Source organism: Cavia porcellus, unplaced genomic scaffold (genome assembly GCF_034190915.1).
Source record: "Cavia porcellus strain 051 isolate PalLab524CR breed Dunkin Hartley unplaced genomic scaffold, mCavPor4.1 scaffold_17, whole genome shotgun sequence".
Classification (NCBI taxonomy): domain Eukaryota; kingdom Metazoa; phylum Chordata; class Mammalia; order Rodentia; family Caviidae; genus Cavia; species Cavia porcellus.
In genome coordinates, this window is record NW_026947500.1 from 5,059,018 (window position 1) to 5,075,425 (window position 16,408).

Here is a 16,408-nt window from a genome sequence, read left to right on the forward strand (position 1 = left end):
TGACTGTTCCTGTGCACACCATTGTCCTGGCCTCCTCTGCCTGTACTCTCTCTGGGGTAGCAGTGATAACTTTGGATTGCATGGTGATGAGAAAGGTGCCTTATGCTTACATGTAAATGCAGCACTGGGTGGCAGGATCTGTCTTCTTTTGCCAAGTATAGTGTTCTCTGGGTTTTTGTTCCAGTTGAGTAGTTTTCATTGCCAGCAGCACAACACTCATTAGGAGAAAGCAAATAAACAACACAAGTTGCTTGGAGCCTGGAAGTAACGTTGTATACTTAAGACCCCAGTGGTTTAGATTGACATTTGGGGGGGGGGTTGCCTAACAAATGGAAAACCCTGAGTTTCTTTTACTTTCAGAAGGTCAAATTGGTTTTGATGTTATGACAATCAGTTTCTTTGTAATTAAATATTAACTCACACTATGTCTTAAATAACTGAATGTCAACCTTACCATTCATTAGTCTTAGACTTGTGATTAGCATTCATTAAATTAAATATCTTGAAACTAATCTTGTATTGACTTAATGCTTTACTTTGAAATAATCCAAATGAATTTGACATGAATATTCCTAGGAGTGCCTAATTTAAAAATAAGATCTATTGTTTTTCTTTTGCCCTATAAAAGGCAGGCTAACTAAGGCAAGGTAGGCATGTTTTAAATGTCAGTGTTTCTTTCAAATTAGTGGTATGTTATAGTAACTTAATGAAAATAATATAATTGAAAATTATAAACCAAAAATCTATGGAGCTTTTTAAACGAGACAAAACCTTGTTTCAAAGTTCACGTTTTAAACATTTATTTGTAATACATTTTCTGTAGGCCAAAAAGTAAATTGGGGGGCAGGGGCTGTGCTTCACTATTACATTTCTCTTAATACTTGATTTATGGAACTTAAAGCATTATAAATACTAAATATTTATAAGGATATTTTTAGTTTTTGTTTGTTGGCTTTTCCCCCCCTTGTTTTCCTTGAACTGTACGGCTGGAAAATTCCTTTTAAATTTATGGTTCCAGGTCACTAGGATATGCCAGTTATTGAAGTTGAAAGTACCTTTGAATGATGCATGCTCTTCAGCTATTAATATCTTGTTCTTACCTCTTTTAGGACCTGCTGAAGTTCCCATGATGTCACCCAATGGATCCATTCCTCCCATTCATGTGCCTCCAGGTTATATCTCACAGGTACCATATTTGATGGACTTTCCCACTAACAGTGCACACTACAGTGTTCCAGAAAACTATATGTTGATGGGTCAAAAATTTACACTTTGAATTAATTTAGTTGTGATCGCAGGGTTGCTATTTGCAGCACCTTTGTCTTGCTACCCAGAGAGTCAGAGAGAGACAGACAGACAGACAGACAGACAGAAGGGCTGAAAGATTGACTGTTTTTGGCCAGCTTGGATTTCGTATCTGATCAGATGGTTGTGATTGCCTCATGGAGTGGACTGCTGTAGAAATTGCCTGTCATCTGCATTACAACTTGCTTGGAAAAGTTTTTGTAGACCTAATTAGTAAAATCAAAGATGACAGTGTTTTGTGTCATGAAAACTCTGTGTCTTCCATGCAGTGACGTAAGCTGAACTGGTGAATTACTTAAATATAATGTGAGAATTGGGCTATTTGTCCTTCGATTTCTCTAAATTTTGGTTTTCTCTGAACCAAAAATGATGGTAATAGCAATCTCAAAGATATATTGGAAAACAAAAACCACTTTAAAGTATATTACATTCTGTACCTGGATAAGGTGTACAATGTGTGAGATGCCTGCGGTGCAGTTGGGGGTCAGTTCACACTTGAGTTTTTGCCCTTGTCTCAGCACCCATCTCCCTGCTTCTCCCCTCTGAATTACCTTTCCCAAATACCTCAGCAATGTTTTTCTTTCTTCTTTTTTGCCTCCTTTGTTTCCTGATAATAAGACCATCATATATGCACTGGAAAAAATTATTGAAAAGACCCAGAAAAATATTTAAATTAAAAATATTTATAAATATACTACCAAGAGATGATAATCACTGTGTTAACATTTTTTAACCTATAGGCTTCCAGCTGTCTTTTTTTGTTTCCTTTTTTGTATGTGTGTGTGTATTTTTTTCTTTCTCTCTGCCTCTGCTTAAAAGTGGGTTAAAACTGTAATTTTCATTTTTAAATGACTTTTGCTAGGGTGAAAAAAATTGGCAGCTGCATAGGAAAATGGCTGAAGCATGGGCAAGAATCAAAGATTTATCCTTCTCTGATGTAAAAATATATCCATTTTTTTCACCGTAAGGCATAGCACAGCCACTAATTTCATTTTTTCCATCCTTTTATGTGAGCCAGTTTGACTTTTTGTGCCTTCCAATTTTTGTGTAGCCAGATTGCTGGCCAGTTTTCTGCCTGTCGCAAACAAATGACTTGTTTTACACAAGTCTTTGTAAGCAAGAATCACTGGAGAGAGAAAAGAGCGTAAAATAGTCCCTTCCAGCAGGAACACAAGATGATGAATGACATTCACGTCACCAGCCAATTAACAGTAAAGAACAAGGAATGTAGAATTCCATTATGTCTCTTGCTCATTTATTTTGAGGAAGTGTTTCATTCCATTGAACACACTACAGTTCTCACCATTGTAACAGCAAAAATAACACCTCTTTTATGCTAAGGGTTGCCACAAGGAGTACTAGTTAAAAATTGAACGTTTTAGTGGTGAAAAACTGCAGTGTGCTTTTTCTTGTTACTGGAGTTGCTGTAATTTATTTTAAATGCAAAACATTTAGTGTCTTAGGAAAAATGAATAATTACTGACCTTGATATATTTCTGATTCTGAACAACCCCTATTAAAAGTTAAAGTAGAAAGAGTAAAAGCAGAACTGTAAACTGCCTCTCAGAAAATGAATCACAGAAGCATAGCGACACTCCTTCCCAGTTGATGATTATGGTAGAAAATGCTAGAAGATACTGGCGTAGCAAACATTGAACAATTTAGATTTGCAATTGAAAAAGACGAACAGCAATCTGTAAGGCATATGTATTAACTTTTCAGTTGGGCTCTTTGACCACAAGATGGGCTCAGTTTATTGACCTCCAGTGATAGATTAGACCGTTAATGGTGTGTCACAACAGGGTGTCTGAGAAAAGCATCTTAATATGAAGAAAACCAAGCTGAGCATTGAACAAGATATGTACATACCATTTTCTTTAAGGCTGGAGGCAGATACCCATCAAAGATGTGATGAGTAGAACTAAGTATAAAGTGTTTTAAGAGACTTGTCATCACCATGAGTCCTAAGAGCAAGATACATTGTTGTCATAAATTGTGGAAATAATGAGTACATTTAAAACAAAACACATTGCCGTCCAGGCTGGAAAATGTGAGAGGTACTCAGAGCTAGTCTGCTCCACGCTCATCAATCAGTTCAGTGTTTCATACTCCTAGGCCTTTTCCTGATATACTTAGGCTTACAAGTGCATATTTGGAGTTGTGTGTCTGTTGCATACAGATAAAGTTCTATAGTGTGGTGGATAAGACCTTTAAACAGTCAGCTGTGCTCTTCTTTCACACTGTGACATGTTAAATTTTTGTTCCGTGGGCACATTTTGCCTTTCCTTAACTATGTGCTTTTGTGTCCATTGCTTTACTTGTGTGGGATGCTCTAGACTATTTGGTGATGACCTATGGCACGGGTGCTGCAGCTACTGCTTATTGTCATGGAAAGCTAAAAGGTTTGCCATCGTTGCTCTGGAGCCCTTCTTTGTCTCCTTACATTACTACATAGCAAGGTCTATGGGGATGTATAAGGGTATACCTGCTTTGGAAAACAGTCTGTCAGCTTCTCGAATGGTTTAGTGTCAAGTTAATGTATGGTCCAGCAGTTGTACCTCTTTCATCATTCTGTCGAATGAAACTTGCTTCCTTGTTGTGACCCTGTTAGAACCTCCAGAAATACTTGTTCAGCATACTTTTGGCACAATGTCTTTATCTGTCGTGGAAGATAATGTTTTTTATAGTAATCCTCAAGAATTCTTATTCCCTTATCTGGACTGTGCCTCAGCATCTACAACATTGCTGGGCACATTGGTACTCAATGAATGTAAGTCATAGCCCAAATGTAAGTGCAATAGTCTTGCACTACTTAACATTTCTGCCAGTGAGAGACTTCATACACATTGGTGGGTCCTCTATGATTGAACTCTATAGTTAAATTGAAGCTGACTTAGTTTGTGTAAGTATAGTCTCTGATGTTCACACAACAACAAAAATGCCTAGTGACCCTTTTTCCCAGAACATTTCCCTGCCAATAAGTGATAGATGACTGTATGAGAGAGTTTCATCTGTGTGCTTCAAAGAGTTACAGGTCCATGTGTAACAATGTCAGGTATCTGGAAAATAAGATCATACCGATCTATACCTGCAAGTAATATAATGATCTGAGTGTATATTTAAAAGAAGAGTATCAAGATTGTCCATGGAGGAGAAATGACTATTTTCAGCAAATGGTGTTAAGATACTAGATACCTATATATGCAAAAAAGAATGAAATTTAACCTTCTATCTTACATCATATAAAACGACTGAAAATTGATTATAAACAGAACTAAGGAGTAACGTTTTATAACTGGATTAGGCACTAGATTTTAGATGTGACAGAAAAAGTATGAACAACAAAAGAAATAGGTAAATCTGACTGTGTCTATATTAAACTGTTTCTTCCTCAAAAAGGACTATCAAAATGAGTGGAAATGTAACTCACAGAAAGTATATGCTAATCACCTGTGGAAAGAATGGACATGTACCTAAAATATATAAAGACCTCTTACAACTCATGAGTAGAATACAACACACAATGAAAACGAGCTAATGATTTGAGGGGTGAATCCTGGAATCAAACTCAAGACCTCATGCTTGCCAGGCAGGTATTGGTGCCACTGAGCTAAAATCTCAGCCTCAGCTACTGAGTTAAATGGACATTTAACCAAATAAGCTAGAAAAGTGGCCATGTAGCACTTGAAAAGATGTTCAACATCTTTGGCCATCAGAAAAATGCCTATCAGTACTATACAATGCACTAAGATATCTATACTGAAAAAACAAAACAAAACAAAATAGCAATTGGTACACTCATGCCATGCTTATGATAATATAAAATGGTATGCCCAATTGGGAAAACAGTGACAGTTTCTCAAATGGTTCAGTATACAGTAAACATATAATCTAACATCTGCACTTTTTACATGAGCGTATATAGCAGTATTCATGATAATTTAAAAGTGAAAGCAGCATAAATGTCCATGAGTTTACAAATGGGTAAATATAGTGTAGTGTGATATATCCATAGAATAATTATTATTTGGCCATAAGAAAAAATGAAGTACTGATAAATGCTAAAATGTGAATAAACCTTTAAAACAGTATGCTAATTGAGGGAAACTAGACACAGTAACTGCATAAGGTATCATTCCATTTATATGATGTGTTCACAGTGGGCAAATTCACAGAGATGTGGTGGTTGTTACAGGCTGAGGGAGGGAGTATAGTGTGTTTTGGGGTGGCATAATGTTCTAGAAGTAAATAGAATGTGCTCATGGAACTCTGTGAATATACTAAAATGTACTAAGTCAGACACTTTAAAAGGGTACATTTTTTACTGTATATAAGTGAAATGTCAATAAAACTGTTAAAAAAGAGAAAGGAGATAGCAACATCCCAATATGAATCAGCAAATAATGAGGTGCCTGGCCTAAAAGACGCTGCCCGCTCCAATGGCACTGGTTGTGGTAAGTGGTGGTAGTAATCACTGTGTCCACCATGCAGAGTGCGAAATGGTTTAGTTACGCCTCTACTTTTCACCATTCTGTGTTTATATACAGCATAGCTGAGGCCCTGACTAGAGCCAAGATTGCAAGCAGGCATTTCTGATTATACTAACGTCTTTTCCTGCTGTGATTCACTCTCCAAGTTGGTGGTGGAGCTGTCTTGATGGATCCACTGCTTTCTGGCAGTGTGAGTGTGGGGGATGGTGGACCTGCTTATATATTCATTTTTTTTACTCAAACATCAGCTACTCGTTTATGAGATGGTCTGTTATTGCAAGGAAATTGAAGAAGGAGGCAAGCAAATGACTGAAGATCGCACATTACTAACTCAGAGTTAATGCAGAAATTCTTGATTATAGTAAGTTCATAGTGTAATTTAAGTAGTTGAGAGCGCTTTAAAGATAAATTGATAAAAATGTTCAAATAAATTTAACAAAATGCAAGTGTAAGTAATGAGCAGATAATCTTACCGAAGACAAATTCCTGGAGTGTAATAGACAGCTGTAGAGGTGCTATGGACAGCACATTCTTTAATTTCTTAGTTTGAACTGGTAGACTTTAAAAGTGCTGTAAACTTAGAGCAGGAGCACAGTAGAATCTTATCATTTCAACTCAGTGGCCTCTGATTTAGTAGGGGTGTGTGTGTGTTGTGTTTATTTTTGTTTAGGTTAATGGTCTGGGAAAGGCTCAAGGAAAAACATGACCTTTTCAACTTGAGAGAATATAGGCTAAATTGTTTTCAGCTATGGAAAAGTAGATTAGATGAGAAGAAATTTAGTCTTTAACATCTGCATTATGTAAAAGCCTTTGGAATTATGATGAGGCTTGAAACTGGGTAAACAGCAAATCGTACAGCTGGGAGCGATATGGGACGTACTTAGAGACTGCTTCCTTCAGATTCTACTCTGCTACTTCGTGTGTAACTTTTATAGTTCCTTTTGCCACACATGCGAATCCCTACTTGACATGGTGGAAGCAGCGAGAGAACTGTGGTATGCATGCTTAGTGAGTGACCTTATAATGAAAAAGACTTCATTACATCAGACCCAGTGCGAGTTTGGCTGGGCTGGCCTTCCTATCCACCTCGTGGGGCATGAAGCACATTTTTCCTATCATTGTATATTGGCTGTGGCTCTCTTAGTTTTTCCCTCCTTCATCGTTAACTTTCTGAGTAATTTATATTTAAAAATTTCTTAAGCAGATGCCCAGAGTTTTATTTTCCATGCTTCTATAGTAATTTATGATACATTTTTTGGCTGTTACAGGAAATTTTTCATATTGACCCAAAGATTAAAAAAGCATATGGGAAGAAAATGCAATGCAACTAAGTTAATATATCATTTGAGGAATCAATTTTTTCCGGATTAACTGATATAACTCCAAAACTTTGGATAATAGTCAAAATAAGTATTTTCCCTGCTACAGCAGAGGTGTAGTATACTTTTTACCTCATTACATTATTTTGGGGATCAGTTAATGTTGAAATTCCTATTTCCCTTGGTCAGGAAGAGACCAGAAGTGCTGTATATTGAACAATACATTTAAATTTTGGTGTGGTTGAACATTCTCCCATGAGGACTGTTTAAAGAAAGATGTACCCAGAAAATAGAAGGTTCTGTGGATATATAATGTGTCCTTCTAGGTGGATACCATGGAATGCTTTTCCTATTTTGCTCAGCCAGCTCAGTGAAGCTGTAAAGCGTTAGCCTCAACTACTCTCATGATCGGAAATGAAGATGGGGATTGCCAAGTGCCCTAGCAAACTGAGAATCAGAACTTTCGTCTGCTAGTAATAAGAGAACTAGCCTGTCTTCCAACACCTTGAGTCCTTTAGCGAAACTTAGTTTTTACAGTGTATGATGTGTGTATGTGCATGGTGTTTGGGAGATTCTGTGGAAGTGAATGTAATTTTAGAGTACTGTTTGGTTTCCATTACCAGCGGATTTGTAGCAATTTTGCTTTATTTTATGACTTATATTGTCTTAGGAACAATTACAGACAGAGTTGGCAGAGCTAAATTAATGTAGTATTGCCACAAATTTCCTCTTTCTGAGCTGCGTCCCCATCTCTCTGCTCAGCATTTTCTCTTTGTAAGATCATAGCACTGGAACATAATAGAACACAGAATTAGGAGGAAGAAATGTAGACCCAGGTAGGGCTCTGGGCCAACTCCTTGTCTGATTTTGGGAATACTGAATTACTTAACTTGGGTGTATTGCTTGTTTGTTTACTTGGCCATTGTCTGTCTTATTTTAGCACTTAAGTGCCATAATGGCAGGGACTTTGTGTATCCTATCCATCAAGGATCTCTAGTTCCTTGAAAAATACCTAGCATATCATGGCCATTTATCAAAATATAGCTGGCTGGCTGGAGTCATGTTTATATTATGAAGGAAAAAAGGAAAGGAAAGTATTTAAGGATGTGTGAGGTTCTTTTCTATTCTAATATTAGGTGATTCTGCTCTGTTTATGTTATTTCTTTAAAGGGCGATCAAGTGAGAATGTGAATTTCAAAAAGCAGTCATTACCAAAATAGTGTAGCCCACTTGAAATATCTGTTGATGGCTTTCTATGGGCTAGAATGCTATTGTTTACTTACATGCAAAAATGATAGTTGATTTTCATTATACTGAAGCAGTGTCACATCCAAAAGTAGCTTTTCAATCATTGGAGTTCAATTGGCACCATACATATGATTTTACTGTATAGTTATCATGATCTGCCTTTCCAAATTAGTAATTCATAGTTGTCATTTGTAATAAATTTTTAGAAAAACACCTTTTCCCAACCTGCTGAGTAATTAAACTTACAAAATTTAGATGATTTTAATATTCCTGCACATTCTTTGAAATTTATCAGATTCTCGGCCTTTAATAGTAGTTATTTTGCTCCATAATAGGTATTATCTGGGTGTAGGCAGAATAGATTCTTAATTGCCTTCTGTGTCAAGGAACTAACTCATTGGCATTCATTGGAAATATTTTTAAATATAATGTGCAAAATTCATTAGATAAAAGAGACCAGTTATTCTGAAATACATTTGCCAAATCTTTTTTTTTTTTTTTTTTTTTTTTTGGTAAAGATAATTTTTGTACTGTTTTATTAGCTCATTAAATAACATCCTTTGGCAGGTATAATAACCGTAATTTATAGTTGTGATGAGCATAAATATTGTTATATCTCCAATACTGTGATGTGATATGGAAATAATCTGAGCTTTATTAGTAACAAAGTCAGAGATACAGCTAATATTATTATAACTTGAAGGAGTACTAAATTTCAGTTAGAGGTTCATGAAAATAAAGAAGTAATTTCTGAATTCGGGGTCCTCTAACCTCTGTTCCTCTTATCCTTCAGGAGTAGGAGACCTTGGACCTGTGCTTCCATTTGAATCTAGTGTAATGGCCCCACTAGGTGAATAGTGATGCTGTGTTTGTCTTAGGATCTTGGCCCTGCCTCCACTGGGAATGGCAATGTGCTGTTTCTTGATTTCTTTATTTCTCATGCCATCTTCTAACCCAAGTGGGATAGTACAGGAGTAAGAAAACCATGGATTTGAAAGTAGTTTAGTCATGGATGTATTCTACCCCTGTATTCATTAAGTAACCTTCATCAGTTTCTTGAAAGGTACAGCTTAGTTGTTCTTCCCTGGGGAGATAATCAAAGCTGTGTTTGAGCTATGAAAGTTTGAAAATTAACATACTCTATGTGCACTTGGAGATTATGGCTGATGGTTCTCCTGGGTGCCTGTTGGGTTAACTATGGAAAGCTCTGTTCTGTGTGCCAAAGTCCCTGGAATAGTCTGCCTTGTTCCTGAGGATGTAAGGGTGCCTGAGAAGTTTGACTGAGAACGTGTGATCAGCTGTCTTTTGTGGGTTGATCGAAGGATGTTTGCTCTTGATAGCTTTTTCACATCTCAAGACCTCAGGTGGGCACAAATCAAACCATCAGAGCTCTACTTGCTATGTGTCACCTGATAGGTATTCTGATCCTTAAAACAACATTTCCATTTAGCCTGAAATAGTTGTTTGGTCTGTGTTATTATTGATTGAAACTCTGTGGGTATGTATACTTTTCCCTACTTGTTCAGTGTTGTAATGTGTCACATGTATTGGGAGGATTAGTTTCAATTTTAACCTTCAAATTTTCTTTTGTCTTGTTTTGATATTTAGTTCAATGATGTTCAAAAAAGCATGATGCCATCAGTGTTGTGTTTTTCTCATGTCCTTGCTTTGAACAAAGGCCCCTTAGGTCTCTGCAGTATCCTGAGAACCTCGCTCTTGCTGGAGTATGTCCGTCCCTATGGAATTGTCTAGTCTGGGTAACCAGGTTGTAAGATGGTGTGCTAGCCAGCTAACTGAAGGCCTCTCTTGAAGTTATATGTGTCTTAATGTTGGTGAGTTTCCTTCTTCTCTCAGATGTGAATAAATCACTGCATTGTCCCTTCAACTGTAGTATACATAGGTCATCAAAGTACTTGGACCAAAGAGATCATACATGGAGCAAACTTGTTTGCATCCTTTATGTGGCTGACTCTTTTGTACTCTTGGCTGATGATGAATAAAACACAAGTGCTTTGCCTTTCCAGGAGTGAAATAGACCTTACACTGGAGATATCTGATTTTTCTGGATAAATATTCATAGTGAAATAAACTTATTTAAAATAAGAGGATTGAGAATGATAGATGTACAATTTATTGGATTCAGATTTTTTTCTGAAATTGTGCTTTATTTTTTATGGTGGTAGGTATTGAACCCAAGGTCTTGCATATACCAGACAGGCGTTCTACTGAGCTGTTACCCAGCCCTGAGACTGTCTACAACTTTAGAGTACAATGCAAGCTCTTTACCAGGGTTACAGGGAGAAAAATTTGATAATGAATGTGTTAATATTCTTGGCACATATCAAACTAAAGCAGGTAAACTTTATTCTTTGGGAGGGGTTCCATTTGTTTATTATTCCACCAACATTTATTGAAAGCTTTCTGTTGTCCCCTTTGATTCTGTGGGACTTGGATTCAGACTGATACCCAGGCTGCAGGAGAGCGGTGCCAGGTGGAGGGTGAACACTGGTTTGGTTGGGAACAGTCTGGACCTATCATCTGCCTACTGTCCCTCAGTCAGTGCAGCTCTTCTGAGCTGATGGGCCTTTTTCTGTGCTCGTTGCTCAGTGTCATCTCAGACACCCTCCCTTCCTGTAAGGGTCTGGAAATGCCTTCAGACAGGTTGTCAGCGCTTAGAACTTGAATCTGACTTCACTTTTCCACCTCACTGGGTCCCAGCAGCTCAGTCAGTGTCTCCCCCGTCCTCGGCCAGGCTGGCTGGCAGGCATACTATGCTGTGTCCTTGTTTGAGGGTTTCTGTGTGTCCTGCAGAATCTGCTCAGCCCACTTCTTGCATCATCCTGGCCTTCTAGGGAAGGCTGTTACCATTTTTTTTTTTTTTTTTTGCTTCCACTTCCTATCTTTTAAACTTCTCTTTAGATTCACATATTTTTGCAGCCCAACAGTAAAAGGCAAGAGTTTCAGAAACTAGAAAGTTTCTTCATATTCCTGTGGAGCATTCCTGTTCAGTAAAGGAAACTACCTTCCATTGATGTTAGCTAAGAGACTAGATTACTCAAAACATAATTGTGTTTTAGGAGATTCATTTTAATTCTGGACTCAAAGTTGGGCTTTCCTCTGTCATTTCTACATTTTTAGGCAAATTAGGAAATTGAGTTCCCTTAGCTTCACTTTTCAGATTCCTGAAACGGAGTTATATGTAGTATGACTGTGTAGGTCTCAGAATTGCTGGGAGGATTTAATGAGGTGATAACATTAACAGTAGTCACTGGTGGTAAGATTTAGCCTGTTTTGTGTCGGGCGTTGAACACGTCCTGACTCCTTTCAGAGTGAGGATGTTAAGCACAGCAGCAGGTAGTCAGTACACACTGGCTGTAGACGGAAACCTGGCACAGCTCTTATTAACCATGTGGCCTATTCTCAGAAGTTGATTATTTACATATTTACCTCACAGCATCCTTAACTTCTGTGTAATCTTACACAGAACAAAAACATTGGGATACAGACCAGTATGAAAGTTCTTGTCCTATAACTTAACTAGCTGTGCGTCCAAATCAAGCTGTTTTGGCTTGGTTTCTTTAATTTAAAACAGGATGTAATGTCTAACTCTCAGATGGGTAGGAAAGTTAATCTGTTTGCTGGGCATCTGGCAAGAACAGAAGGGACTGCGTGTTCCTCTCTTATCTCCCACCCAAACTACTAGCAGTTAGCTCTTTTCTGTCAACCCTTGTCTCCAGGCCATTTTGTCTGGTTTTAATCATTCTTTTGGTTATACTTATACAACCATACTATAAGCAGTACAGATTGACTTTTTAAAAAACATTTTGTGCCTTCTTCTCTAGTCACTTAACCTTGTGTCTAGACCACAGGAAAGCAACAATCCTAGGCCCATGGATGTTTTCAGTAAACATTTACTGAATTGGATAAAAGAGACATAACATCAGACTAGGTGCTATGTAGCATCAGACTGACTCTTAATTAGCCTGAAGGTGGCTGAATTTTTGTGTATGGAAGATAGATGCATCATTTTAAAAAAAGTCCATTTACCTCCACCCTAATATGCAAGGCCTGTAGAATTTAAATTAGGGAAAACTTAGTTTCAGCCTTCGTGCTCTGAGGTCCTGATGGGTGATGTATTAGTTTACCATGGCTGTCAGAACAAAGTCCCACAAATGTAGTGGGTCACATGAAATGAACTTATTTATTATCTCACAATTCTGGAGGCTAGAAGTCTGAGATCAAGCAAGGTGTTGGCAGATTGTGTTTCTTCAGAGGTGTCTCTTTGACTTATAAATGACAGTCTTCTTTGGTGTCTTCCTTGATCTTCCATGTATCTGTGTCCTGATTTCCCTTTCTATAAGGACAGTAGTCATGTATTGAACCAAAGTCCACCCATATGACTTGACTTTAACTTAGTTACTCTTTACAAGTCCCTGTCTCCAAATATAGGTACGTTTTGAGGTATTGAGCTTTAGGACTTCAGAATAAGAATTTGGGAATGTGGGAAGCAAAGTTTAGCTCACAGAAGGTTGCAGTCTGACAGCCTAGCACAGTGATCTTTTTCAAAGCTCTCTGCTTCCCTGGAAAAGATACATGAGTGATATTTCTATTAATGACAGAGCTGGGAAAAGTCTAAATGAAGAGTACTTTGTCTGATTTCTGAAATCATAATACTTTGTTCTGATTTCTGTAACAGCACTTACCAGGACTTAGTATAACTTTTTTACCTTGCATTATCCTTAGGCTGTGTAGATGAGCCTTAATGTGCAACTCATATTTTTTGCACCTTTGAATATTCAGTACATGGTGCATATAATGCGTCAGGAAATGATTGTGGAATTGGATGCAGGTGATTGGTCTGTCTTTGGACATAGTCACAGTTTTATTCACCCCCGAAGGAAATAAATCTGTCTATTCCATAGTCATCCATAAAGATTGAAGGCATATTTTATTGCCTCAAGATTTTTGGACTGAACTCTTTTCAGATGTCCACATTCTTCTACTAAAATTATATATCTATGAAGCATCTTTATTAAACAAGGATATTATTGCCATTATTTTCTGAGTTCTTTGTTCTTTTGCCAATTATTATTGCTCCTTAGTCTTTATTATTCTTTGGGAGAACATAGGCATAATTTCTTTAGATGTTGCACATTAAATTTGGTAACTAAAATATTTCAGTTAATGTTATGAAAGATCAGTTAGCCCAATATTAATAAATACTTTGATATTTGTATACTCATTTCAGAATTAATATTTCATTTTTTGAAATGAAAGGTAGGCCTAGGTTTAGTAAAAGCCAGTTTTTGAACATGTCCCATTTTACAAATATATGTAAATGTCTTTCACAAATACCACCAAATAAATTAAGATAATTAGAAATAAGACTGTCAAACAAATTTTTTGTGTAGGCAATTATGGTTTCAAAATACTACTTATGATGTATAATTAAAATTTAGTGAATGTTTAAACATTTAAAAAATTATTACAATAACAATATGTAATTTATCAACTAGTGATTTCTTACTGTTTTTTTGAAATTCTGTATTTCTACCCTTTTTTCTGTTTTGCTTTTTTTCTCTAAATAAGTAAAATAAAAATTATTACAATAAAAGTCAGATTGTCATTAACCCCCCTCTATACTTCAAGCACTGTTGTCCTGTTCTTAAAAATTTGTGAAAAAGTTGTTAATGTCTTTAACAGTGCTATCCTGGCCACCTTGATGTCCTGAACAGTTACCTTTCATGATAATTTTGATTTTGGGGAAGAGCCACAAGTCATATGGTGCCAGATCTGATGAATAAAGTGGATGAGGACGCACTGTAATATTTTCATGAGTCTGCCTTTTGTTGGGTGGCACTTGGCAGCAGTACTCACTGTATTTTTGATCTTACCTTGTAAAGACATTCATAAAAGAGAACTTCCAGAACGACTTTAAAGAGTGTCAAGAATGATGGGATGTGTGTCTATCATAATTTTAAAAAATTACATATTAATCATATATTTTTATTACACCTCATAATTTTCTAACTGGAGACTTGTCTTGGTTGAGAGAGAGAGAGAGAGAGAGAGAGAGAGAGAGAGAGTGTGTGTGTGTGTGTGTGTGTGACAGAGAGAATTTATACTTCAGACTGTTATTTATTAAGTATTTTGAGTAGTACAAATATTCTTATAGAAAAGTAAAAAAGTAATCTTTCAGCTCCTTCATTTTTGTAGCCCTGCTCCCCATTAAATTTTTATTTAACACTTTTTGATAAATCTTTTAAAGTCAAATTATGTGATAAAATGGTGACAATAATTTTTATTGTAACAACTGCTGTTTAAAAGTGTAAGGAGATATCATAATTTAGTGGAAATAGTGTTATTTTATTGAAGTATATGTGACAGGTTGATTACTGAAAGTTTTATATTCAATGAAATAAGAAAAGTTGTATGGCTCTTAAAAATAAATGTTTTCGGGGCTGGGGATTTAGCTCAGCGGCATAAGCACCTGTCTTGTAAGCAGGCGGTCATGAGTTTGAACCCTGGTACCGATTAAAAAGTTAAAGAAAAAAAAAATGTTTTCATGGACTTTTGAAGGTTGAATGAAGGTTCCCTAAAAGTCCTATGTATGAGAAACATCTGAACTGTGTTTTCTTGGTAGCTATTTGAAGGTGGAAAGAGAAAGAAGATGCTAGACTAGTTCCTGTTTCTGGTGAAAATAATATATGCCATATTTATACCAAAATCATATAGTGTGCTGCCAAACAGCATATTTGTGTTCTGCATTTTAAACAAAAAAGGAAGGTACCATGCTGATAACTATCAGTACAATAACATGATTTTAAACTGTGTTTTATATACATTTATAAATCAGCAGCTGTATACTCAAAAATTCATTGATATGATCAGCGTAACCAAATCTCAGAAAGAGTTACTTTTATTGAAGAATACTGAAAGGATATGTCCTGAGCTTCCGTAGGGAGTATGATTCTTAATATTAAGAAGTTGATACTGTCTTATTAAATGAAATATTAACATAGTAGAGACTTTCGTGTTAATAGGTTCCTTAAAAAATACAAAGATTTTTGTTATCTTAACCTAAAGATTAATGGCTGTTAACTCAAGCTAAATTTATCTTGTGTACTAAAGTATAGACTAAACATTTATAGACTTGCCAATTTGGCTTAAGTAGTATTTTTAAAAATGAAGCTAAGCGTAGGGTTTTTTTGTTGTTGTTTATACATGATTAAATCGTTTTATTTTGGCCTATAATCAACCTCCTGGTGTGTAATGAGAAATTCATTTCAATTATACAGGCTAAATTTTCAGTACATTTTTGGATTTTTATTTTTAAAAAATAAAACTTCCTGTTGGATTATGTGTCTGATTGTTTTAAATACTTGATTAGACCTATTATTGTTGTGTCTCTTTATGAGCCTGGTCCTGGCTTTCAAATTTACTTTTTTGTTTTGTTTTTATTCAGTGGTGCTACAGGTTGAACCTAGAGCCTTGTGTCTGTTAGGCAAGTGCTCTACCACTGAGCTCAGATCCTGCAAGTTTACTGCATGCAAGTCCTCTTCTTTATAGTTCCCTGACTCAGAGCCCATTCTCTTAGCTTTCTCTGACCTGTGGTGTTTTGAGGTCTTTGAAGCCTTTCCTAGTTCTGTTTTTTTTGTGTATTTCTCCAAACTTGTTAACTTTCAGAACAGGTAGCATGATGTTGGCCATGGAGGCCATGAATATTGGCATTGCACCGTCTTAGTTGCTTGCTTTAGGTGAGTTGAAAACCATTTGGAGAAAATGTAGGCTTACTCTCATGTGACAGGTAGCTCTCTATAGGTCTTCCTTCCCAATGCTGATGATACTAGGGCAGCTTGGGAGCAATGCTTTCCGGTTTGATTTGGGAGTGCTCAAGTGTCAGCCTTGATTTCATCCACCCACATCCTTGGTTCCAGATTGCAAATGTGAGCCTCGGATGAAAACGCTTGCTTTCTTTCACAAAACCTTTACAACAGTAGAATTTTATGTGTTAAAGAAGAAATGGGGTGGAATGTCAGAAATATC

At 36.5% G+C, this 16,408-nt stretch overlaps 1 protein-coding gene across 5 annotated transcripts in view; it reads left to right on the top strand.

The window, feature by feature from the left end:
• Fndc3b (fibronectin type III domain containing 3B) overlaps window positions 1-16,408 on the top strand; it is a 315,267-nt gene that overhangs the window by 173,478 nt on the left and 125,381 nt on the right. For all 5 annotated transcript variants that reach the window (XM_063227172.1, XM_063227176.1, XM_063227174.1 and 2 more), the window contains one exon: window positions 1,110-1,186. In XM_063227172.1, the coding sequence (XP_063083242.1) occupies window positions 1,110-1,186 (77 nt within the window). The remainder of the gene's footprint in view (window positions 1-1,109; window positions 1,187-16,408) is intronic.